At 40.8% G+C, this 25417-nt stretch overlaps 1 protein-coding gene across 3 annotated transcripts in view; it reads right to left on the reverse strand.

Moving 5' to 3' along the window:
• The window catches only part of LOC108710363 (adhesion G protein-coupled receptor E2), an 84290-nt gene that overhangs the window by 25356 nt on the left and 33517 nt on the right, over positions 1–25417 (reverse strand). For all 3 annotated transcript variants that reach the window (XM_041587204.1, XM_041587203.1, XM_041587202.1), the window contains exons 8-14: positions 21327–21380; positions 17522–17677; positions 14385–14546; positions 11837–11872; positions 8396–8449; positions 6478–6531; positions 5060–5215 (exon numbers count right to left, since the gene is read on the reverse strand). In XM_041587204.1, coding sequence (XP_041443138.1) covers positions 5060–5215; positions 6478–6531; positions 8396–8449; positions 11837–11872; positions 14385–14546; positions 17522–17677; positions 21327–21380 — 672 coding nt within the window. The remainder of the gene's footprint in view (positions 1–5059; positions 5216–6477; positions 6532–8395; positions 8450–11836; positions 11873–14384; positions 14547–17521; positions 17678–21326; positions 21381–25417) is intronic.

The following is a 25417-nucleotide window of genomic DNA, read 5'->3' on the forward strand; positions in this document are numbered from 1 at the left end:
GGGCCTGTGGCTCCTCGAGGTGAGACTAGGCGTAGCAGTTGTGCTTTTTAATACCAGGTAGATCCATTCCAAATTCTGAGCTCATCTCCAATGTGTAAATGTTCAAGTGTTTTTGTACTTTTGTCATCATTTTTCTTTTGTCTCTCACTCATGTTTTGTTTCTGTTGTCTGTACCATTTAAGGAGGGTCCTATCATTGTGGTAACACTTAAGTAGTGATGGGCGAATTCGTGCCGTTTTGCTTCGCCGGAAAATTTGCGAATTTCACGAAACGGCAAAAAAATTCGTGAAACGGCGCCGGCGTCTCGTTTTTTTTTGACACCGGCGAATTTTTGCCCCCAATTTTCGCGGGCGTTTCGTGAATTTATTTGCTGGCGGCGAATCGTGCGAATTCGCGCCCATCACTACACAAGCTCTAATGCAGGCAATTTTGTCTGTATTTGTCTGGCAAGGAATAACTCAGTAATTTAAGAGTGTCACTTCTAGGTCCTGACCTGAATGAACTGCTTTTTTCAACAACTGTTTTATAATCCTGATGCCACACTCCACAAGTCTATTACTCTGGGGATCTTGGGCTTGAAGGTACATGCTTGAATCCAAACTCTTCTGTGAATCTTACAAAGTATTTTCCTATAAACTGAGAACCATTATTTGTTCTTACTTCTCTTGGTATTCCATATCAGCAGAAGTGTGTTTTAAGTATTTTGCATGCCTCAAGTGATGTGCTATTTTTTAATTTTCGAACTTCTGGATAATTGGAGTATGTGTAATATTGCCAAATGCTTCTTTCCATTCAACATGAATATATCAACTCCAATTGTATCCCAGGGACCACATGACATTTCTCTCCGTATAAGGGGCTCCCTTGGAGCAAAGGTTGGGCAAGTTGTGCAGCTTGTTATAACTTGAGCAATATCCTCATTTATAGAGGGCCAAAATAAGGATTCTTCTGCCCGTTTTTTGCATTTTTGAATTCCAAGAGGCCCTTCATGTATTACGGTTAGCGTGTCCTTTCGCAGAGATGAAGGCACAACAATTTGAGATCCTTTGAGCAGTACTCCCATGTAGAAAGTTCATTACAATATTGACAATATGTAAGATATTTTTTGGGATTGTTTGAATGTAATGCAGTAATCATTTGTAGATGATCTTCAGAGGCAGTGCTTGTTTTAAATTTCTTCCACATTTCTTCTGTTACTGCTTTCCCAGCCATACCACTATTAATATGTATTTCCACACTTCATTCCTTTTCACTGATACAACAGTGTCCTCATTCCATGTCCTTGATTATGAATCTGCAACTAGAAGGAACCTGCCAGGTGTATATTCTACTTTGTAGTCATATTTCTGCAATTTCAATAACAAACGTTGAATCCATGGAGGAGCTTTCCATATTTCTTTCTATATGTTTTGTCCCATACACAAAGTTGTGGAATTCTTCATATCCAAAAGCAATACCAAGGGGCACATTTACTAAGCTCGAGTGAAGGATTCGAAGTAAAAAAAACTTCGAATTTCTAAGTATTTTTTTGGGTACTTCGACCATCGAATAGGCTACTACGACCTTCGACTTAGATTTGAACGATTCGAACTAAAAATCGTTCGACTATTCGACCATGCGATAGTCGAAGTACTGTCTCTTTAAAAAAAACTTCGACTACATACTTCGGTAGTTTAAACCTAATGAGGTACAATGTTAGCCTATGGGGACCTCCCCTAGCACTTTTCTAATGTTTTTTTGATCGAAGGAAAATCCTTCGATCGATGGATTAAAATCCTTCGAATATTGCGATTCGAAGGATTTCATCGTCCTTCGATCATCTGACCATAGGATTTGCGGTAAATCCTACGAATTCGATATTCGAATTCGTAGGGTTTTACCTCGAGGGGCAAATTCGGGGTTTATTAACCCTTGATATTCGACCCTTAGTAAATGTGACCCCAAGAGTCTCTTTTTCTATATGTGCATATTTGCGCTCTGTGTGTGTGAATGGGTGTGATGCATATGTAACTGGCTTCCATTCCTTACTATATTGTTGCAGTAGAAATACACCTCTTCCATCTTTGATGTATCTATTGATATTTTTGAAGGCCAATGTATGTCAACATTTTGCAGAGTCTGTGCACAACAAAGAATGCCTTTTAGTGATTGAGCTTCTCTGTCCAGTTCCACTCAGGGTGCTTTAGCAACAAGCTCCTCATATGGGGTGTCTTGTCTGCCATATTGGGAATGTACTTGCTAAGATAGTTTAACATACCCATGAATCTGTGCCGTTCTTTTTTATTACTAGGACTGCCCATTCTTTTAATTGCTAATACTTTTGCAGGATCTGGTTTCATAGTTACATAGTTAAATCATGTTGAAAAAAGACAAAGTCCATCAAGTTTAACTCCTCCAAATGAAAACCCAGCATCCATACACACACCCCTCCCTACTTTTAATTAAATTCTATATACCCATACCTATACTAACTATAGAGCTTAGTATCACAATAGCCTTTAATATTATGTCTATCCAAAAAATCATCCAAGTCCCTCTTATAGTCATTAACTGAATCAGCATCACAACATCACCCGGCAGTGCATTCCCCAACTTCACTGTCCTGACTGTGAAATGAAAGTTCTTTTCTTTTAGTCTAAAGGGGGGGCCTCTGGTACGGTGATCCACTTTATGGGTAAAAAGGTCCCCTGCTATTTGTCTATAATGTCCTCTAATGTACTTGTAAAGTGTAATCATGTCCCCTCGCAAGCGCCTTTTTTCCAGAGAAAACAACCCCAACCTTGTCAGTCTCCCCTCATAATTTAACTCTTCCCTCCCTCTAACCAATTTAGTTGCACTTAGTCTCTGCACTCTCTCCAGCTCATTTATATCCCTCTTAAGAACTGGAGTCCAAAACTGAACTGCATACTCTAGATGAGGCCTCACCAGGGACCTATAAAGAGGCAGAATTATGTTTTCATCCCTTGAGTTAATGACCTTTTTTATGCAAGACAGATCTTTATTTGCTTTAGTAGCCACAGAATGACACTGCCCAGAATTAGACAACGTGTTATCTACAAAGACCCCTAGATCCTTCTCATTTAAGGAAACTCCCAACACACTGCCATTTAGGGGCCGATTCACTAACTTCGAGTGAAGGATTCGAAGTAAAAAAACTTCGAATTTCAAAGTGTTTTTTGGGCTACTTCGACCATCGAATGGGCTACTTCGACCTTCGACTACGACTACGAATCAAAGGATTCGTAGTAAAAATCATTCGACTATTCGACCATTCGATAGTCAAAGTACTGTCTCTTTAAAAAAAACTTCGACCCCCTAGTTCGCCATCTAAAAGCTACCGAAGTCAATGTTTGCCTATGGGGAAGGTCCCCATAGGCTTGCCTAACTTTTTTTGATCGAAGGATATTCCTTCATTCGTTGGATTAAAATCCTTTGAATCGTTAGTTTCGAAGGATTTTATCGTTTGATCGAAGGAATTATCCTTTGATCGTTCGGTCGAACTATCTGCGCTAAATCCTTCGACTGCAATATTCGAAGTCGAAGGATTTTAGTTCCTAGTTGAATATCGAGGGTTAATTAACCCTCAATATTCGACCCTTAGTGAATCGACCCCTAAGTGTATAACTTGCATTTATATTATTTTTGGCAAAGTGCATAACCTGCATTTATCAACATTGAACCTCATTTTCCAGTTTGCTGCCCAGTTTTCCAGTTTAGACAAATCACTGTGCAAAGTGGCAGCATCCTGCATGGAACCTATAGTTCTGCACAATTTAGTATCATCTGCAAAAATAGAAACAGTACTTTCATTGCCCACCTCCAGGTCATTAATAAACAAGTTGAAAAGCAAGGGACCTAGTACAGAGCCCTGCGGTACTCCACTAACAACACTGGTCCAATTAGAAAATGTTCCATTTACCACCACTCTTTGTAGTCTATCTTTTAGCCAGTCTATCTTTTAGTTTGCTTTTACTATAACACTGCTTGGCAAAGTGATTTTATTTGCCACACACTTTGCATTGTTTACCAAAAGCCGGGCAGTTGTTAAATGAATGGGTATTGTCACAATTATTATAGACTTTGTATCTGGTAAATCTTGCATCGATTTTCCCTTTGCCTTTCTTAAAATTAGATTTACTCGTGTGAGCCCTTGGTGTGACTGCTGATGTGCCCACTCTGCTCACTTGAGAAACCTTCTCTTCACTTCTTATTCCTGTTAGAAACTTTGAGCTGCTGTTTTGTGAGTTCAGCTGCTTGACAAATTCTTATAGCTGTCTCTGATTAATTTAATCTCTCAGCTGAGCAAAGTTACATGTTCTGCTTTTCAGCTTGAGGTCTGTTATGTATTCCTCTATGCTTTCAATAGGCAGGGGCGTAACTACCGGGGGAGCAGGTGGTGCAACTGGGCCAGGGCCCGCACCCCCGCAGGGCCCCCCCGGAAGATCGTGCACGCTGCAGCCGGCTGAGTCGGCTGCAGCGGCATCACGCCAACGAGGGTGGGGGCGGGCCCGTCTGCACGGCCCGCACCAGGGCCCGCCCCCACCAAGTTATGTTACTGTCAATAGGAGACTGCACTCTGGAGTTAAAGATAAATCTCTCAAATGTCTCATTCACCTTAGGGGTGCAGTAATCTTCAAATGTTCCCATAACCACTTCAAAATTATCGTGTTCATCAAGTGGAAATGAATTAAATATTTGCAAAGCTTCTTCCCCTGCTATTGTTAGCAAAATGGTCACTTTCTGTGCCCTGGGCAGTGTTATAGTGTTAGTAGCTTTCATGTATAGTAACAGTCTGTGCTTAAAGATTTTCCATGCTTCCCCAACATTTCCTACAAACATAACTGGATCAGGTAGATGTAGACTGTCCTTATCTGTGCAGGGACTGCTACAGTCACAGGCTGAGATGGGCCGGCTGTATTCTCTGTACCTCTTGCAGGTTCTGACATGGTTCTGACTCAGATTATTAGTACCTCTCCTTCTGCTGCTTGAGAGAGGTCCCCAATCTCCCTGTGAACCATACTTGTTTTTTTTTGTGCTCCTGTCCTGGTTATTTACTTACCTTCACATTGAGTATATGTTTCAATATGGCAGAATTCTGTTTTGCTTCCTTTTGTCTGATAGCCAGAGTCACACACACACTTGTATCCTCCCACAGTGTTCTTGCACTGAGCATCATTTCCACAGATGTTTTTGTTTTCCAGACACTCATTTATATCTACAAATAAACACAAAATACTGTCACCAAATTCAGACACATATAACATTATTGCTGCACAGTAGGTAACAAAAACAAAAAGAAAAAGTACCCCGCTTACAATCTTGCTAGAGCTGTTACTATATAAATTGTTTCAAAACCTGTTAGTTAAAATTTTCATATGTTGCCGTGCAAGCCCTGTGATTAACGTTAGACCAATCTAATAAATGTTATTGACTTAAAGTGCCGTGCTATAAATTCATTGTATAATAAATAAGAATTAAGAATGAAATTGATTATGAATAAAGTGCAGTGCAATGAAATTAGTTACTTAATTTGAAATTAAAAAACTTTGATTAAATCCAGCCACAATAAATCGATTAAAAATTGTGGCAATAATAAGGCGTGATAGAGGTAACTGCGTCCAAACTTGGACAACAATTCAATAATAAAGTGCTTGGCAGTGCTAATTCAATAATTCATTATAACTCAGGTAATTGATTATAAATTAATTAGAGTAACCGCATAAATAGGGATAAAATTTAAAAACAATACTCAGGTTCATAAAATGAAATAGGAAAATGGAAAAGGAGAGAGGTGGAGTTGTCCCAAATCTACTACCTAAATGTTCTAATCCCTGGGACACCACAAAGGCAAAGTAGGCAGAGCAACCGGGACTGTGGTCTCGTTGGTTATTCTAAGCCCTAAGATGTCAAGGACTATGCTGGCCTAAAAAACCACAAATCCACGGCCTCTTGTAAGTTCAGTAATGCGAGAGAGAAGAGAAAGCGAACCAAGTAATGCATTAATTATCCACCACCCCTTCCATTCCCATTTAACCCAAAGTATTTGAAATTGTTAAAAGATTGAAATCAACAAGATTCAAAACACCAACGCGCGTTTCGCTATACTGGCTTTATCAAGGCGCAATAATTAATGCATTACTTGGTTCGCTTTCTCTTCTCTCTCGCATTACTGAACTTACAAGAGGCCGTCGATATGTGTTTTTTTAGGCCAGCATAGTCCTTGGCAGGTTAGGGCTTAGAATAACCAACGAGACCACAGTCCCGGTATATATATATATATTTGGGGAAAAAAACCCTACCGCCACATGAGACTTACAACTTAAATCTGGGGGTAGTAGTGAAATCCAGAACATTGCGCATGACATAATTCCGTACATTGGGGTCTGTAAGGTCTTGTACATAGGGTGGCACCAGACCTAAATACAGCCCTGTCCCCATGATATACAGAAATGCTCATCTATCCAAGTATATACTCACCATCACATCCTGGTAAACTAAATCCAGGCTCAGAAATGCAGTTCTCTTCTCTCACTGTAAGTGATCACAGGCAAGAGAGTTGTGTTAGATGTCTTACCCTTTAGACAATTAATATATTGTTTTCCATTATGTTTTAATACATATAAGCTGGCCAACTAAGTCAAAGTCACACTTGGGGGTATATTTATCAAAGAGTGAAGTTAGAGAGCTCCGCAATCCTCTTTATCCTTTCTTTATTCATTTATATGGCATTTTTAAAGGCATATTCATCAAAGGATGAACTTTCACTTTCACCCATTGATAATACTCTTTTAAAAATCCCATAGAAATGAAGGGAGAGAGGCGGAATTTCACTCTAGCGGACTGTGACAAGCTCTAACTTCACTCTTTGATAAAGATACCCCTTGCTCTGGCCAGTCATGTGCTCACTTACATTTCCTTGATTTTGAATTCCAAAAATGTACTGTGCATTTATATAGTGAATACTGTATTGTAAAGTAAGAGGATATTAGTTACAAGTTACAGAGGAATTCCATGACCATATAAGGGCATGAGACCCCCAAACATGTGAAACAGAGAATAATTGGCCCACAGCACTGATGATCTTGGACATTACTGATGTAACTCAAAGACAAACATTGGGTGGAAGATAGGTGGATGTAATGAGAAGAAAAAAGGAGGATAAACCAACACCACTTCAAACTAAACTTCAAAATAACCATAAACTTACAAAAAATGAACTTATCTTCTTTCCACCTCAGCCTGGTCCTACTCCCCCTTTACTATTTCTAGTGATGCAATACTCACTAATCCTGCCATTGCCTCTGTTAAACCTGCAATATTTACAGATCCCATCACAAGTAACAGCTAAAACACTCATAAATATCCTCATCCTATCCTGACTAAACTATTGCAACTTGCTATTAACTGGCCTCCCTAACTCTTATCTTTACCCACTACAGTCTGTATTAAATACTGCTGTCAGAATTCTCCTTCTATCATCCAAGATGGTACAGGCCTCTACCTTGTCATGGCTTCCTATCCTTATAATGGCTTCCTATAAAACAAATTATAATTTACAATCTCTTTCTCATAACCTTCAAAGCCCTTCATATCTCTGCACCTCACTACATCTTGTATCTCCATATCATCCAATAAGAAGCTAAGGGGCCCATTCTTTAAGTTCGAGTGAAGGAATAGAGGAAAAATAGTTCGAATTTCGAATGTTTTTTTTGGCTACTTCGACCATTGAATTGGCTACTTCGACCTTCGACTTCGAATCGAACGATTCAAACTAAAAATCGTTCGACTATTCGACTATTCGATAATCGAAGTACTGTCTCTTTAAAAATTTCTTCTACCCCCTAGTTCGCCACCTAAAACCTACCGAGGCCAATGTTAGCCTCTGGGGAAGGTCCCCATAGGCTTGCTAACAATTTTCTGATCGAAGGATAATCCTTCGATCGATGGATTAAAATCCTTTGAATCGTTCGATTCGAAGGATTTAATCGTTCGATCGAATGATTATTCCTTTGATCGTTCGATCGAACGAATTGCGCAAAATCCTTCGACTTCGAATTCGCCAGTCGAATATTGAGGGTTAATTAACCCTCGATATTCGACCCTTGATACATCTGCCCCTTAGTGTCCTAAGAGTAGGATTAAGTTGGGAAAAGTGACCTCTAAAGCCTCTATATAGTGGGCACTGAGGAATTATGTCCCTGGGGAAGTCCACCAGGAAAATAAACACACACCTTGCAGTGTATATAAAATAAGAAAAATGAGGGAAGACTTAAAATCTAGGTTTCACTAAAATAACTGACTGAAGTCTATACAAAATGAAATGGAAGATGATGGAGAATCAGTGTCAGAGGTTAGTTTTCTGTTCTGTATCATTAGAACTGAAAGTGATAGTTACTTTTTTTGATGCACGCGTTGGTTTCCTCAATGTTGTTTGCAGCGGTGCTGTAACCTAAAACAAAGATATTCATATTACTCTATTGATCTGACTCAATGACAGTAATACTTTAAGATAAATCCCTATAAATACTATAAATATTGCACATGGCATACAGCATGTCCTGCCCACAAAATTATCATTATCATGTCAAAAGTCAAAGTAAACTTTATTGTCATCTCAGCAGTATACGAATACACAGTGAGATGAGACAACATGGCTCCAGCTAGTACACATCACAAAAAGGCACTTAGAATACACAATAAATAAATATGTAAACATTTGAAATGTGCAATATAGTGGCAGAAATTGGATGTATGCATGTGTAAACCTTTAGAATTGTGCAAATAAATGAACAGTAGATGAAGTATTCACTACTCAACATTTCTGCCATATTAAATTCATATATTTTAAAGTCATCTAATGAGTAGACCTGACAGCCCAGATGTCTACTAAAAACAAAATTACTAGTCATGGAAACTTTGATATTTCATTATATCCAACAAGTTTTCTGTATTTCTTAGGAAAAACACAAGACAGGTAGGTGATTGGGCATTATGCCTTGGAGATATACTAAATAATATTGTACTGTATTGTATAGTTTTAACATGACGGAAGTTAGTTTTTTTTTTTATCCTAATCTACCATGTAGAGGTTTGAGGTTTTGGATAAATGTAGTTATTGGGGTGTATTATTGAGTTTTGTAAATTCCAACCTTCAGCATAATAATTGAGGAATGAATAGCAGCCTCTGTCTGTGGTTTTGAAAGCAAACCTTGTAAAAGTTAGTCTTTTAAAGAAACCATGACTCTTTCAAACAAAGAAAACTCTCTCAAAGAAGATTACACACATGTGTAGGTCAGCAATGTTAAAAGGACTGCTGCCCTGAGTACAATTTCAATTTCAAGACATACCGTATATACTCGAGTATAAGTCTACCTCGGCTTATACTTGGGTCAGCGGGCAGTAGCTGAGATTGCAGTCACTTTTAATCATTCCTATACCAACAGTTTGCTTGGGGAGAGACTGCAATATCACACAGCGCCCTCTGTTGGTTATATGAAAGAATAACAGTGACTGCAATATCCCACAGCGCCATCTGTTGGTTATATGAAAGAATAACAGTGATGGCAATATCCCACAGCGCCATCTGTTGGTTATATGAAAGAATAACAGTGACTGCAATATCACACAGCGCCCTCTGTTGGTTATATGAAAGAATAACAGTGCGCCCTCTGTTGGTTATATGAAAGAATAACAGTGACTGCAATATCACACAGCGCCCTCTGTTGGTTATATGAAAGAATAACAGTGACTGCAATATCCCACAGCGCCATCTGTTGGTTATATGAAAGAATAACAGTGACTGCAATATCCCACAGCGCCATCTGTTGGTTATATGAAAGAATAACAGTGACTGCAATATCACACAGCGCCATCTGTTGGTTATATGAAAGAATAACAGTGCGCCCTCTGTTGGTTATATGAAAGAATAACAGTGACTGCAATATCACACAGCGCCCTCTGTTGGTTATATGAAGGATTAACAGTGATGCCAATGTCACACAGTGCCCCCTGTTGGTTATATGAAAGATTAACAGTGCGCCCTCTGTTGGTTATATGAAAGAATAACAGTGACTGCAATATCCCACAGCGCCATCTGTTGGTTATATGAAAGAATAACAGTGACTGCAATATCCCACAGCGCCATCTGTTGGTTATATGAAAGAATAACAGTGACTGCAATGTCACACAGTGCCCTCTGTTGGTTATATGAAAGAATAACAGTGCGCCCTCTGTTGGTTATATGAAAGAATAACAGTGACTGCAATATCATACAGCACCCTCTGTTGGTTATATGAAGGATTAACAGTGATGCCAATATCACACAGTGCCCTCTGTTGGTTATATGAAAGATTAACAGTGATGGCAAGTAGTGGGACAGTGGAACAATGCACACAGTAATCCGTTTGGCAATTCTCTGTCGACATCAACTTTGCAAGGAAGTCCGGTTGATCGCTGGGGGGGGTCGCTTTGGCGGAATGTGCGCTGCTGGGAGACAGGGCTGCAGTTGTGTCTAGGCTTATACTAGAGTCAATATGTTTTCCCAGTTTTCGTAGGTAAAATTAGGTACCTTGGCTTATACTTGGGTCGGCTTATACTCGAGTATATACGGTAGTTATACTTATTTCAGAACGTTCCAAATTAACATATTTTAAAATCTTTGGATAGTTGGTAACGTGGTATATTCTGATTGGTACATTTATACATAACCTACGCTATTGAATATGTATACCTTAGGTAGAGCCTAGGTCAGAGGTTAAACATAAACACATGTGGAAGCCTGCATAGATTCCCTTTTAAGGACATGACGAGTTTCTCCTAGATTTTATCGCAAAGTGAAGCCTTCTGGAATCAGAAGTTATTTACTTGTCTCATGCCATACACACAGCACTGCCTAGATACCAAAAATAAGAGTTTTGATTCTCCCATAAGGCATCATGGATGGAGACATGCAATTCACTTCTTTATGTCCCTTTGGCCAACTCTGCATCCAGAACCGCTGGTTTAAAGCACAGATGCAGCCTCATGGTTCAGAGCCATATATCCAAGCTTGCAGACAGCTCCAAATTCTCATTAACCCTTACAACCTTGTGTCAAAAAAATGCGTGTATACTGTCTCTGTGGTTGTGTCTATAAAAACATGTCTGGAGGAGTATATACTGCACCAATGTAACTATATAATATATAGGGCAAAAGAAGCTTCTGCACAGGGCCCATTGATTTGGGGGGGGGGGGCTGTTGTGCCACAATGTTTTTTATCCCTATTTATTTTTTTCCCTCCATGCTCTCCTTGCCATTGCCTCCTCCATTGTTACCTCTATCGCCGTCTTTGCTGCCATTGACCTCCTTACCCAGCCACACTGTTCTGTTCTTTGGACAAAATCCAAGATGGCCATGCGTTCCACTGCAGAACGCTGGCAACAGAACTCTTGGCATGGCTGGTATGGGCAGTGGAGAAAAATGATAGGGATAAGTGATAAATTTGAAATCCATAGCCAGGGAGGGTCAACCAGTTAATCAGTCCAAGCAAAATTGACAAGGGCAAGAGAAATCACTAATCCAAAGAACAGTCCAATGCACTGCAATAACTGTAGATTGGGGAATAGAAGTAGCAAGGAACTTAAAGGGGAATTATCCCCAAAAACAAAATTCCCTATTTGCCCCTCCCTGCTCTACCCCTCTGAGTCTATTACACAGAAAAGAATTCCCGATTTGTGAATCTGACAGATTGATGCGGAGTAGCACAACTACTGAGTTCTCAGGCATCAAGCAATTGAAGATAATTCCAGACTAGCTCCAACTAAGCAACAGTGTTATTTTCCTTTCAATTATTACTCACCTAGAGCTCTGGTGCAACTGACCAATATACAGGGATCTGAAGAAAAAATACACACAGTGTTACCATGAGGATATAACTTTAATTCATTGTGCATGTAAAGACTTTCATGTCATCTTTGTGGACAATACTATAGAAATGATCCTCAAATATCACAAGAATTGCTTTTATTGGTGCCCTATACCCTAGGCAACTGGACACCTGCCAGTCATAATCCACTAGGACTGTGTGTAAATGTGGCAATATTAAGAAGTGTCCAAATAAAGGGGGTTGATGGATGCTTTAGGAATTTAGTTAACATATTGATGAAGAGGATGGATTTTGTGTCACATGTTAAACCTGGATGGAAAAAATTCTACTGAAGTATATGTTTCCCTTCACTGATTCCTATTAACTACAGATTTTAGTTAAGTAGAGGAGCAATCAAAGAGGTAGTAAGTTAAAGGGGTTAGTATTCCCATGGGCAGAATTGTAAGAGCACATCTGTTCACTAAAGTCATGGGGGTATATTTATCAAAGAGTGAAGTTAATAGTGAAGTTCCGCCACTAGAGTGAAATTCCGCCACTTCCCATTCATTTCTATGGGGTTTTTAAAGGCGTATTTATCAAAGGGTGAAATTTCACTTTCACCCATTGATAAATACGCCTTTCAAAATCCCATAGAAATTAATGGAGAGCTGCGGAATTTCACTCTAGTGGCGGAACTTCACTCTTTGATAAATTTACCCCCTTAGCATGATTGCTGAAGTGCCAGGTGATTAATTTGTCTTGTGATAAGTGGATAAATGGTGTTATTTATGCAAAAATAATAATATTTGGGAATCTTTGTGACAGTAGTAAAAGGTAAAAGATCAGCTGATTTGAGTCTCTATATATGATGAGTAAATATTAAAAAACAGGATTGTGTAAGAAAATATGAAAATTTTGCTACAGGTTAGGTCACCTACAGCCACGAATCAGCAGGAAGACTTCACTAGTCACCTGTTTATAAGCAAACTTCTTATTGGTTGTTGTGGGTTTTTGCTCCTGGTCAAACTTTTGCCTTTTGATAGATCTGGGGTGAGTCAGCATGAAGCAATACAACTAATGGGCAGAGCGCTGTGAGCTGAAAGATAAACTGGATATACATTTATCTTTAGCCAGGACAGAGTATACCATTGCTTCATTGCTTCTGGTATTCACCACCCAATTAATATTTATCATAGGGAATCATTTAATAGAAAGTTTTTCTTTGAAATATCCAACATAGAGTATGCACTATATGGGTTTTAATACAGCACAAACTGCTCAGATGAGTACAAAGAAGCCCTGTGCTTAAACCCTGCCTCAAGCAATGTGAACCAACTGGGGGGTAGAATAATTGCACTTTTTTCAATAGAGGAGGTCTCTACTTTTCTGGAAAAAAATAAATAAAAATAAATAAAAAGTCTATATAAAACAGTCTAGGGCACAGAGTAGCAACATTTCAAGCTACCGTGGCTCTTTGTGAAGCTTTAATTTCCTATTTTACTCCACTGCATGTCTGATCCAGTTAATCACATTTCTATTCCCTTCCTGACATTTTCTAAGATGATTAAAGGGTTTTCAAGCCTGGAACTCCATATGATTGCAAAACTAAGGAGCCTTTTATAGACTAGCAGGGTTTCTCACACATAGAAAATATTAAGATAAATTAAAAAGCCTGTCTCTAATTAACAAATGCATATTGGCCATCAACCTATAGCATGTTGTGTCTTTGCTTATCTATCTGGTTTATCTAACCAAGCAGGCCTGTTAAATAGGAAATAATTGGCCAGATTCAATTCAGTGAGAAAACGGTTTATCTTGTGCAAACTCTATTGAATTCCATGGGAAAAATGGAAGTTTTTTTTCCTGGAATTAAATCTCATCCATGGGTTTTCACTTGATAAACCATGAGATAACTTTTTCTCACTGAATTGAATCTGGCTCAGCGAATCAAAAAGACTCAACGTACTATCAGACAGAGAACAGTGTACCCCTATCATAAAACAATGAAATTGTGAAAAATTCTCGAAAAATCGTGAAAGTTCACTAAAAAAACCGGGAAATTCTGAAGTTTTCACAAAAAAATCGTGAAATTTAAAGGATTTCCCTAAAAAATCGTGAAATTTGAAGGTTTTCACACAAAAAAAAGTGAAATCTGACGTTTTCACGTAAAAATCGTGAAAACCGGAAATTGACGCCGGAAATCCGGCAGCGAAACACGGAAATTCATGCCATGCAAATTTATTCGCCCATCACTAAAGTTAATATATTACAAGTGATTGTTGTCTCCTTTTGTGCTGGTGGAACCCAAAATGAAATGGGAGCTCTTTTGTTTTGACCTAGTTCCAGGTTTGGGTAGTGAATAAAATGTCGCTGCTTTTCGAAGTATCAGCTCCGACATCACTGATAATCCAGGTTTAATCATAAAATGCACCAAATGAAAAGAAACAAGTGAGCTGCAGGGTTTCTGGAAGTTGTAGTTCTGTTACAGCTGGAGAATTTCCTCCCCTGGGTCTTTATCCTCTGTTATTCCTTCATTACTCACCTACACATTTATTATCCTCTTTATTATCGGTTGGGGTGAATTTAGTTTTGTTTTTTGCCGTGACAGATCCAGGATTACACAGGCACTCGTAGCCTCCCTGTGTGTTTGTACACTTTGTGTTAGCGCCACATTTGTGGGTCTTTGTACGACATTCATTTATATCTGAAAACACAAAATATCAGATATTGTGAAACTCTGCTTTATGGACAAAAAGATTATACAGGTCATTTACATCTAGGGTTGCCACCTTTTCTTAAATTTTTTACCGGCTGGTAGGGGGCGGGAACACAAAGGGGCGGGTTGTGATGCCAAAAGGGACGGGCCATGACGTAAAAGGGGGGCGGGCCGCACCACGGACATTTCAAGAAGCAGAACAATAGTTAAGTTCCAATGGATTGGGGGCAGGCCGAGGGGTCTTTTAAAGCATATTACAAATTTACCGGCAGCTACATTGCCGGTAAATTTGTAATACCGGCCCCGGCCTTGGCAGGTGTTTTACAGGCTAGTCCGGTAAAATACCGGCCGGGTGGCAACCCTATGTACATCAGTAAGTGCAGTGAGCAGAGTGAAATTTCAAGTACTATTGCCAGGTTTTTTTCCCACAATGCAGCACTTTTCCCAGAATTCCAGGATTGTTGCACTCACAATTGCATAAATATTTTGTCGCAAACTGACAAGTGTGGCAAATATTCAAAGTTCAGTTGGTGTTATTTCCAGTGTTTGGTGAACACTGAATGCAGGCCGATGTGGGCAGGGTTGGACAAGGCCAACGGGACACCGGGAAAAAACCCGGTGGGCACCAGCCCTCATGGTACCGCCACTGACCCAGGTCTGCTTCTTCCTATGCACCACATCTGAAAGGGCCCCAGCCCTCATTGGGCCCATAACAACCCAATCGCCCTGGTGGGCTCCGGACACCCCAGTTCAAGACTGGCTGTGGGAAACCTGGAACTACTGCCTGGTCCAGGGGTGGTAGTAGCTCAAAAGCCACTCAAGTCAGTCAAAGCCCTGTGTCAATTGGTGCAGCAGCACTTGATTTGGAACAGGAGGCAGGAATGACTGATTGTACCTTTAATGAATTGTGTTTAACCTGCAACTGACTGCAGAGAAACTTGTGCTTTATATGAACATAAAGTGCACGCTTCATGAGTAAAACTTTTACAAGTGGCACATGGAATATAAACTGCTATTGTAACTGGTAAATTCACAATTCTTATTGACACTTGAGGAATCATTACTTTACCTCCCACAAGCCTCAGCCTGATAAGATTGCTCTAATAAGCTGCTCATACATGGGCTACTATTGCTAAATCCGGATGTACGGAGGATAACTTCAGTGCCTGAGATAGGCTTGACTTTTAGCCAGATTTTGATTGGGCAGGCTGCAATAAGGGACATCATGCAATCCAATTTTAGGTCCAGGAATTAATCACGATCCTATCCTCTTGACTATTTCCTGAACCTTTTTAGCTTATTATTATTATTATAACTTTAATAGCAGGTATACAGGGCTGGAACTAGGGGAAGACAGAAGAGGCACCTGCATAGGGCACAATGCTGTGGGGGCGCTGCGCAGGTGCCTGTTCAAGAGTCTTCTGCCTACACCATGTCTGGATTCGCTTCCCTCTGCAGGTCTCACCCACCCCTTCTGTCCCTCTCTTCCCTCCTCTGTCGGTACCTCCCTCCTCTGTCCATCTCTCTCTCTCTCCCTTCTCTGTCCATTTCTCTCTCCATTCTCTGTCCTTCTCTATCTCCCTTCTCTATCCGTCTCTCTCTCCCTCCTCTGTCCATCCCTCCTCTGTCTCTCTACCTTCTCTGTCAATCTCTCTCCCTTCTCTGTCTGTCTCTCTCTCCCTTCTCTGTCCATCCCTCTCTTCCTCCTCTGTCTCTCTCTCCCTCCCTTCTTTGTCTGTCTCTCTCTCCCTCCTCTGTCTTGCAAAGATGTTTAACAAAGTTACAAGATGGTGACCCCCTGTAGCCAACTTTGAAAGCATAAATTATTTGTTTGATTAGGCTTGTGGTGCAGTAAGTTCATGTTTATATTTAGTATACAAAATACAGCATTTCTAGCCTTATTCTATTTTAGACTTTACATGCCCTTTAACTAGTATGTTGTCACTAGCTCTTCTGATCTGAACCAGTGTAGTCAGGGCCACTGCATGGCTTAACCTAGAGTCTAACAACAATGTAAGACCTACCCAGCACTAAAGGAAATAAGGTATGTGTAACATAACATTAACCTTCAATAAGAAACCTTCAATTTACATTAGTTGATTGATGGCCCTGTGGTCCATAAACATTTCAACTGTATGAAAAAAAAATCCAGGGCATAATGTCATCCACCCATACATTGAGTTTTTAGAGTGCTGAGTTTAGTATTAACCCGGCTTTTCGTTTTGATGATTGGTAAAAGAGGATGAAGGAATGGATAACTGAAAGCACAAATGGTCTCATTACCTGAAAATCAGTTCAGTTAGATACAAACGATGCAGAACAGCTATATCTATGCAAGATTATCACATAGTGAATAGTATTATCTGATTAATGTTTTGAAGCTAAAAACACAGTCACACATTTCACAGTGAAATAAATGGCAGGTGGAAGAGGATTTTTTAGTGGATATGTCAGTGGATAAAACACTCTAGAAACTGACCTAGAGGAAAGCAAAAAGAATCCTTTTTCAACTGTTTCGCCTATAGCACTCAGGGCTGTGTTTGCCATTTCATATGATCAGGATGGTCCAAGGCAGATACCCTAAAAATAAAATACCCCTGTCCATCTGTCACTGTCCTGATCATATGAAATGGTAAACACCCGGGTTGGCGCACACAGACAGAGTGGTAACAGTTAGACCTTGGTTTAATAAATACTAAGCGGAGCATGTTATGAGGTCTGTCTGTCACTGACATGTGGACAGATTTGTGTTTGACCAGCAATGTTTTCTCCTGGATGGCAGAAATGATCAGAATGTGCCTTGTGCCATTGGCCTTATAACTTAAAAATAACTGGATGGAGATCCCCTTCAAATTTTTAATAATAAATCAGATTATTAGTACTTCTCCTTCTGCTGCTTGAGAGGGGTGCCCAATCTCCCTGTGACCCATACTTGTTTTTTGTGCTCCTGGTTATTTACTTACCTTCACATGTATTATATGTTTCATTATGGCAGAATTCTGTTTTGTTTCCTTTTGTCTGATAGCCAGAGTCACACACACACTTGTATCCTCCCACAGTGTTCTTGCATTTTGTATTAGTACCACAGAGGTTTGGGTTCTTCTGACACTCGTTTATATCTGCAAATAAACACAAAATACTGTCACTATATATTTCCCATTGTCATTTAGTGGCATGTCACACATTAAGGGGCCTATTTATACAGCATTGGTCTTTTTTCTGGTCAAGTTTTTTAGGGGGGAAACTAACATTTTTAGAGTGAAAAAAAAAATTTGAATATTTGGAGATTTATTACCCCAAAGCTGCTAAAAATCCAAAAATACTCCAGCTAAAACCTTTTGAGGTGATGTAGAAGTCAACGACAGCTGCCCCTTTTACAATTTTAACATGTTTCTTTAAGGGCTCTTACTCACTAGCGTTCTGACCTGCGCTCCCCTGCGTTCCGTTTTTTGGCGTTCAGCCGCAGGGGAGCGCAGGAATAGACGCATGTCATTATTTCAAATGGGGCTGTACTCACTCAGGCGCGTGTAGGCGCCGAACGCAGGAAAAATGCAGCATGTTGCGTCTGAACCTGCGTTCGGCGCCTACACGCGCCTGAGTGAGTACAGCTCCATTTGAAATAATGACATGCGTCTATTCCTGCGCTCCCCTGCGGCTGAACGCCAAAAAACGGAACGCAGGGGAGCGCAGGTCAGAACGCTAGTGAGTAAGAGCCCTAAATGGTGATCAAATGGTTATAATCCAAAAAAGTTGGGGTTTTCGGTCGACAACTTAAAGGGGTTGTTCACCTTTCAGATAACTTTATCTGATGTAGAGAATGATATTCTGAGATAATTTGCAATTGGTTTTAATTTTTTTATTATTGAAGGTTTTTGAGTTATTTAGCTTTTTATTCTTCAATTTGCATTTTAAGCAATCTGGTAACTAGGGCCCAAATTCCCCTAGCAACCATGCATTGATTTGAATAAGAGACTCGATTATGAATAGGAGAGAGTCTAAATAGAAGGATCAGTAATAAATAGTGATGGGCGAATTTGCGCCGTTTCGCTTCGCCGAAAAATTTGCGAATTGCGCGCGAAATTCGCGAAACGGCAAAAAATTCGCGAAACGGCGCCGGCGTCTCGTTTTTGACGCCGGCGCCCGTTTTTGCCGCGAATTTTCGTGGGCGTTTCACGAATTTATTCGCTGGCGGCGAAACGCGCAAATTCGCCGCGAATTCGCGCCTGGCGAATAAATTCGCCCATCACTAGTAATAAAAAGTAGCAATAACAATACATTTGTAGCTTCACAGAGCGTTTGTTTTTTTAGAAGGGGACGGCGACGCCCGTTTGAAAGCTGCAAAGAATCATAAGAAAAAGACAAATAACTATAAAACTATGAAAAAATAAATAATGAAAACCAATTAAATTAGAATTGGTTGTTCTATAACATACTAAAAGTTAATTTAAAAGTGAACCACCCCTTTAAAAAAATTGAGCGATTTGGGGTTGAATTCGAAAAATTTTACGAATTGTCATACAATTTTGACAATACTTGTCCCGCAATAACTTGTTCAAGCTGATTATTTGATAAATGAGTTAAATTCGTGGATGGGAGTTTGGTCGACTTTGTTTCAATAAAAAACGGGATCAATTTGAGTTTTATTAAATACCCCCTAAGTCAAAGGGGCATGTAGCGCTGCAGTTATAGAAGTGGCTTGGCCCTGGCAATGAATGAAGGCTGCAACAGCATTTTACAATTTTAAAGAGTAAAGCTGGCCATAGACGCAAAGATCTCATCCTACGATTTTCGGAACGTGTGTGGAGAGTCCCGACATTTTTTGTCCGGCGGAGATTGGTCGTTTGGTCGATCGGACCGATTAGAACATTTCTGTCGGCTGCGGGTAATATCCCTGCGTGTATTGCCGATCGTACGATTTTCCATGGGAGACTGTCACCATCTTTGTCTATCGTACGATTGCCGTCAGGGGCAGAACATCGGCTGATCTGTTCTTTAACTACTTTATTTGGTCGGAATGGTTAGTGGCAGGTCGGGAGATGGGAAAGTCCGATCGTACATTGATTCGTACGATCGGATCTTTGCGTCTGTGGCCAGCTAAAGACATTAAATTAGTCAGGGGTGTCTTCCATATTGCCCTCCGGTCATTGCTGAATTGCAATACCCAGGATCCGAGTGTACTCCTAAATCTGATTTAAGTGAAGAATTTACCTAACCTTTATCAAAATATGAATTTGAGGTATTTTTTTAATTTCAAAAACAGGATCACATTAAAAAGTGAAAAAATAACTCAGTGAATTCGCATTCATAATTTTCAGTATATCTGCCAAATTTTTAATCACTCACAAAAACCCAAATTTACAAACTAGCTTGAATCCTGCTAATACTGCTCCCATTGACTTCTTCATGAACTCGCCAGCTATTCGATTCCAAATGTTTATATCTGAGTTTTCAGTTTTTTGCGCTTAATAAATCTGAAAAATTGGAAACGATAAAGTTGCCCTAGTAACAGTTTTTCTGTCACGACCGGCACCCAATACCAGAACAAGTGCCAAGTACCCTGGTCTCGGCTCGGCTTCACCAGTAGTGTGACCACCGTTGGGCTTCGGGAGGAGCCCTCAGCTTACTTGGGTGCCACCTGGACTTAACGAGGGGTGCAAGGCGAGATGTTCTGGCTGGCAAAGGGGCACGGCTGGTAGCAGAGTCTTTTGGGCCGAAGGTCACGGTACAAAAGGATTAGGCAGAAGGATGGTCAGACAGGCTGGGTTGAGGCAGGCGGATATCAGAATCGTCAGGCAGGCAAGGGTCAAACCGGGTTGTCAATCAAGGGGTTAAGCTGGAAGAGTTGTCGTAAGGCAGGCAAAGGTCAGGATACAGAATGCAGAATAGTCAGGGAATAGACTGGAGTCAAAACCGGATAATCAAGACAAACAGGTACAGGAACAGATGCACAAGGCTCAGGAACCACTATAAACCAAGTTCTATCACGGGCACTGGCTGGGGATCAGAATGGGTCTTAAATACACCCAAAGTTTGCGCCAAAACGTGTGCCAATGCGCACTGGTGTGATTGCGCCAGCGCGCATTGGCGCACGTTTTGGCGCAAACTTGTACCATTAAGGTGCGCCCTAATAATCAAAATGACGCTTAGGAAACACGCGGCGGGCGACCCCGTCGCGCAGGTAATTTTATTACATTTTCCCATTTCTCCCAACTGTCTAATATAGATACACAGGTTAACACCTCAGTTATTATTTCACAGGGAATTTATAATTGTTCATATTCATCCACCTCCCTTAAAAAACTGCAATAGACACAATATCACATGTATTACACATTAATTATATTGCCAGTCTGTAACTCTGCCCTCTCCTTCCAAAAGTCTGTGATAGATACACAGATTATTTAATCAGATATGGTATATATATGGTATATATACCACTAATTTATAACACCTCCTCTCCTTCAGATTATTCAGATTATCTGGATAAATGGTTCATTACTGCAGCACAGTAGGTACCTTCTGGTGCATATATCATTTAATTATTTTTTTGAAATAAAATTTGAAAAATCCTCCCTAGTGCCGTGGGAGATTTACATCTTAAATCCAGGGATATGGGGTATGGGGCATTTTGTAGTGAAATCCAGAACACATGATATAATTCTATACATTGGGGGCTGTAAGATCCAGTACATAGGGTGGCACCGGAGCTAAATACAGCCCTGTCCCCATCACATACAGAAATGCCCATCTATCCAAGTATATACTCACCATCACATTCTGGTAAACTAAATCCAGTCACAGAAATGCAGTTCTTTTCTCTCACTGTAAGTGATCACAGGCAAGAGAGTTGTGTTAGATAACTTACCCTTTAGACAATTAATATATTGTTTTTCATCACATTTCAATACATATAAACTGGTCAATTAAGTCAAAGTCACACTTGGTTTGGACAGTCATGTGCTCACTTACATTTCCTTAATTCTGAATTCCAACAATTTACTGTGCATTTATATCGTGAATACTGTATTGTAAAGTAAGAGGACATTAGGGGGAGATTTATCAAGGTTATAGCTATTTTTTCCCAGAAAATTCAAGTTTTCGAGTTTTTGGTCAAAACTCACATTTTTGCGTTAAAAAAAACCCTCAAATCGTGTTTTTTTTTTTTCAAAGAAACCTGAATATTTGAGATTTATTGTACCCCGTACCCCGATACTGGAAATAGCTCGGATCTGAAAATACACCACCTAAAATCTGTCAAGGTCATGTAGGAGTCAGCGGCAGAGGTCCTGTGAACCATTTAAAGAGGTTAATAGTCCGCTTGATGTTTGAGTTTTGTTCAAAGGGTTTTGCCGAAAACTCAAATGACGTTTTTGGGTTGTGGGACTTGAATTCGCACTTGAAGTCCCCATAGGCTTGCCTAACTTTTTTTGATCGAAGGATATTCCTTTGATAGTTGGATTAAAATCCTTCGAATCATTCGATTCGAAGGATTTTGTCGGTCGATCGAAGGAATTATCCTTCGATCGTTCGTTCGATCGAACTATCTGCGCTAAATCCTTCGGCTTCGATATTCGAAGTCGAAGGATTTTAATTCCTAGTCGAATATCGAGGGTTAATTAACCCTCGATATTCGACCCTTAGTGAATCGGCCCCTTATTGTTACTTTTTATTCAAATGACCCCTTTTTTGTTATTACTAATTTATTGTTTTTCTGTACAGTGCTTTGCCCTCAAGGAGCGCTTTACAAATAAAAATATACATACATACAGACATACAACAGAGGGTAACTGTCCCACAGAACTGATTATCTTGGACAGTGCTGCTGCAACTCAAGGATAAACATTGGGTTGAAGATATAGGCGGAAGTAATGAGAAGAAATAAGGCTTGTTGCAGTGTATCAGTAGCTCATCTTGCCCCACAACTTCACACGCTGAATCCTATGGCACTTTTGGACATCAAAGTAGTTACCAAAATGAGTCACAGGGAAGCCCAGAGAAACCAATGAATTAAATGTACTTATTAATGTAGGCCATCCATGGGGTTTATTCCCTGATGGGCTCTGTAGCTGTAACCTTACATGCCTCAACTGATTTGATCCTGTAACTGTCTCCTCACTCAACTACGTTTTCGCTTGACCCTATGCCTTCTTCTCTACCTAAACACTGTGCTGATCAGCTTACGCCAGCTCTTACTAACATCTTCAATTATTCTCTAGTACTCCATTCCAAGTCAAGCCTATTGTTAAAATGTCTACCTTTGACCCATCCTGTCTCTCTTCTGCCGCTTGCCTTTAAAATTACAAAACTATTATTACTATAACATGTAACTAACTTTCTACACACCCAAAATCTGTTAGACCCATTGCAATATGGTTTCCAGCCTGTACACTCTACTGAAACTGCTTTGTGCAGAGTTTAAATGAGTTTTAGGTTTCCAAACCAATGGCCACTTCTCTATCCTAATCCTCCTTGACCTTTCATCTGCATCCAGTGTCACCCATTGTAATCTAAAGCACTTGATAGTTTCCTACTTGTATCTACTAATCAAAGTCAAAGTCAACTTTATTGCCATCTCAGCAGTATACGAGTGAGAGGAGACGACGTGGCTCCAGCTGGTACATATCATAAAAAGGCACTTAGAATACACAATAAATATGTAAACATGAAATGTGCAATATATTGGCAGGATTTGATATATACATGTGTAAACCTTTAGAATTGTGCAAATAAATTAACAGTTCACAGTTCAGGTGTGTTTGGAATGTAGTGGGAGGGCAGGCAGTGAGTTGAGGAATCTGATCGCTTGCGGAAAAAAGCTTTTGCGCAGCCTGGTTGTTCGAGCTTTAATACTGCGAAAGCGTCTGCTGGATGGGAGCAGTGTGAATAGTCCATGTGAGGGTTTTGTGGAGTCCAGTGCAATGCAGGAGGCCTTTCTTGCACAGCGCTTGTGGAAGATGTCCTGCAGTGATGGAAGAGCCGCTCCAATGATGTTGCCAGCTGCTCTGACAGTCCGCTGTAGACTTTTCCGGTCAGCAGAGCTGACACTACTGTAACAGATGGAGATGCAGCTCGTCAGGACGCTCTCTATGGTGCCCCTGTAGAACACTGTGAGGGTGGGAGGCGGAAGGCTGGCCCGTTTCAGTAGTCTTAGGAAGTGAAGACTCTGCTGAGCCTTTTTGGTGATGGAGGCGGTGTTGGTGGCCCAGATGAGGTCATCAAAGATGTGGACTCCCAGGAATTTGGTGTTCTTTACTGTCTCTACCGTGGAGCTGTTGATGTTGAGTGGTGTGTGAGCAGGGCGAGTTCTCCTGAAGTTGACAATCATCTCTTTCATTTTATCCACATTCAGTGACAGAATGTTCTCACTGCACCAGACCGCCAGCTGCTGAACCTCATCTCTGTACACCGACTCATCGTTGTGGTTGATAAGCCCCACCACAGTTGTGTCATCGGCGATGATGTGGTTCGAGCTGTGTCTAGCTATGCAGTCATGGGTCAGCAATGTGTACAACAACAAGCTGAGAACACATCCTTGAGGAGCTCCTGTGCTCAATCTGATGGTGCTGGAAACCTTGTCGCTGATACGAACAGACTGAGGCCTCTCTGACAGAAAGTCCAAGATCCAATTGCACAAAGAGGTGCTCAATCCCAGCTCACTTAGTTTCCCACTCAGCTTTTGAGGGATGATTGTATTGAATGCTGAGCTTAAGTCTATAAAGTCTATAAACAGTATTCTCACATAACTGTCTTTCTTGTCCAGATGAGTTAGTGAGCGGTGGAGTACAGAAGATATGGCATCCTCAGTTCACATGTTTGGCTGAAATGCAAATCGTAGTGGCTCCAGTGAGTGGGGGAGGGTGCTCTTGATGTGTGCCATCACAAGTCTCTCAAAGCATTTCATGATGACCGGGGTTAGTGCAACATGGCGGTAGTCATTCAGGTAGTTTACTCAAGATTTCTTTGGCTCTGGAATGATGGTGGTGGACTTGAAGCATGTGGGGATGATTATCTGGTTAAGCAATGTGTTGAAAATGTCAATGAAGACGTCAACATAGTCTCTGAGCACACAAACTGGGATGTTGTCTGGTCCGGCAGCCTTTCATGGATTGACCTTGGTTAAGTTTCGCCTCACGTTGGCCATAGGTAGACAGATGACTTGGTCGGTGAGAGGAGGTGTGGTTTTCCTCACAGGCTCTTTGTTTAGCACGTCGGACCGTGCGTAGAACTTGTTCAGTTCCTCTGGGAGTGTGGCGTCCGCGCAGGCTTGTACTGTGTGACAGCCTGAATGCCTTGCCTTAGGTTGCGTGAGTCTTTTGTGTTGTCGAAATGGTTTTTAATCTTCAGTGTGTACTCCTGCTTTGCTTGTAGGATGGTTCGAGAGAGGTTGGTCCTGGCTGTTTTAAGAGCAGCAGCAGATGTCCCCTGACCGGAAAGTAGAATCTCTCTCTCTTAGTCGTGCACGAACCTTTGCTGTAAACCAGGGTTTTTCGTTGGGTCTCGTGGTGACAGTTTTGGAGACGGTAACATCCTCTATTGATGTAGCAGGTCACAGAGTCTGTGTACTCCTCCAAGCTGATGGAGCCGTTGTCGGTAGCAGCCTCCATGAACATGTTCCAATCTGTGCAGTCGAAACAGTCCTGAAGTGCTTCCACAGCTCCACTCGGCCAGACTGTGATGGTCTTGATGATAGTTACCCTCCCACTTATTTTGCTCTGCTGTATAGCTCTGTGTACATAAGTAGTGCTATATAATTAAAATGTACATACACAACACACATACATACAGGGTCGGACTGGGGGGCCCGGGACTGCTGTCCAGGGCCCCCCTCTGGCCCCCCCCCGACTGTGATGCTCTGGCTT

The sequence above is a fragment of the Xenopus laevis genome, chromosome 3L (assembly GCF_017654675.1).
Source record: "Xenopus laevis strain J_2021 chromosome 3L, Xenopus_laevis_v10.1, whole genome shotgun sequence".
Taxonomy (NCBI): Eukaryota; Metazoa; Chordata; class Amphibia; order Anura; family Pipidae; genus Xenopus; species Xenopus laevis.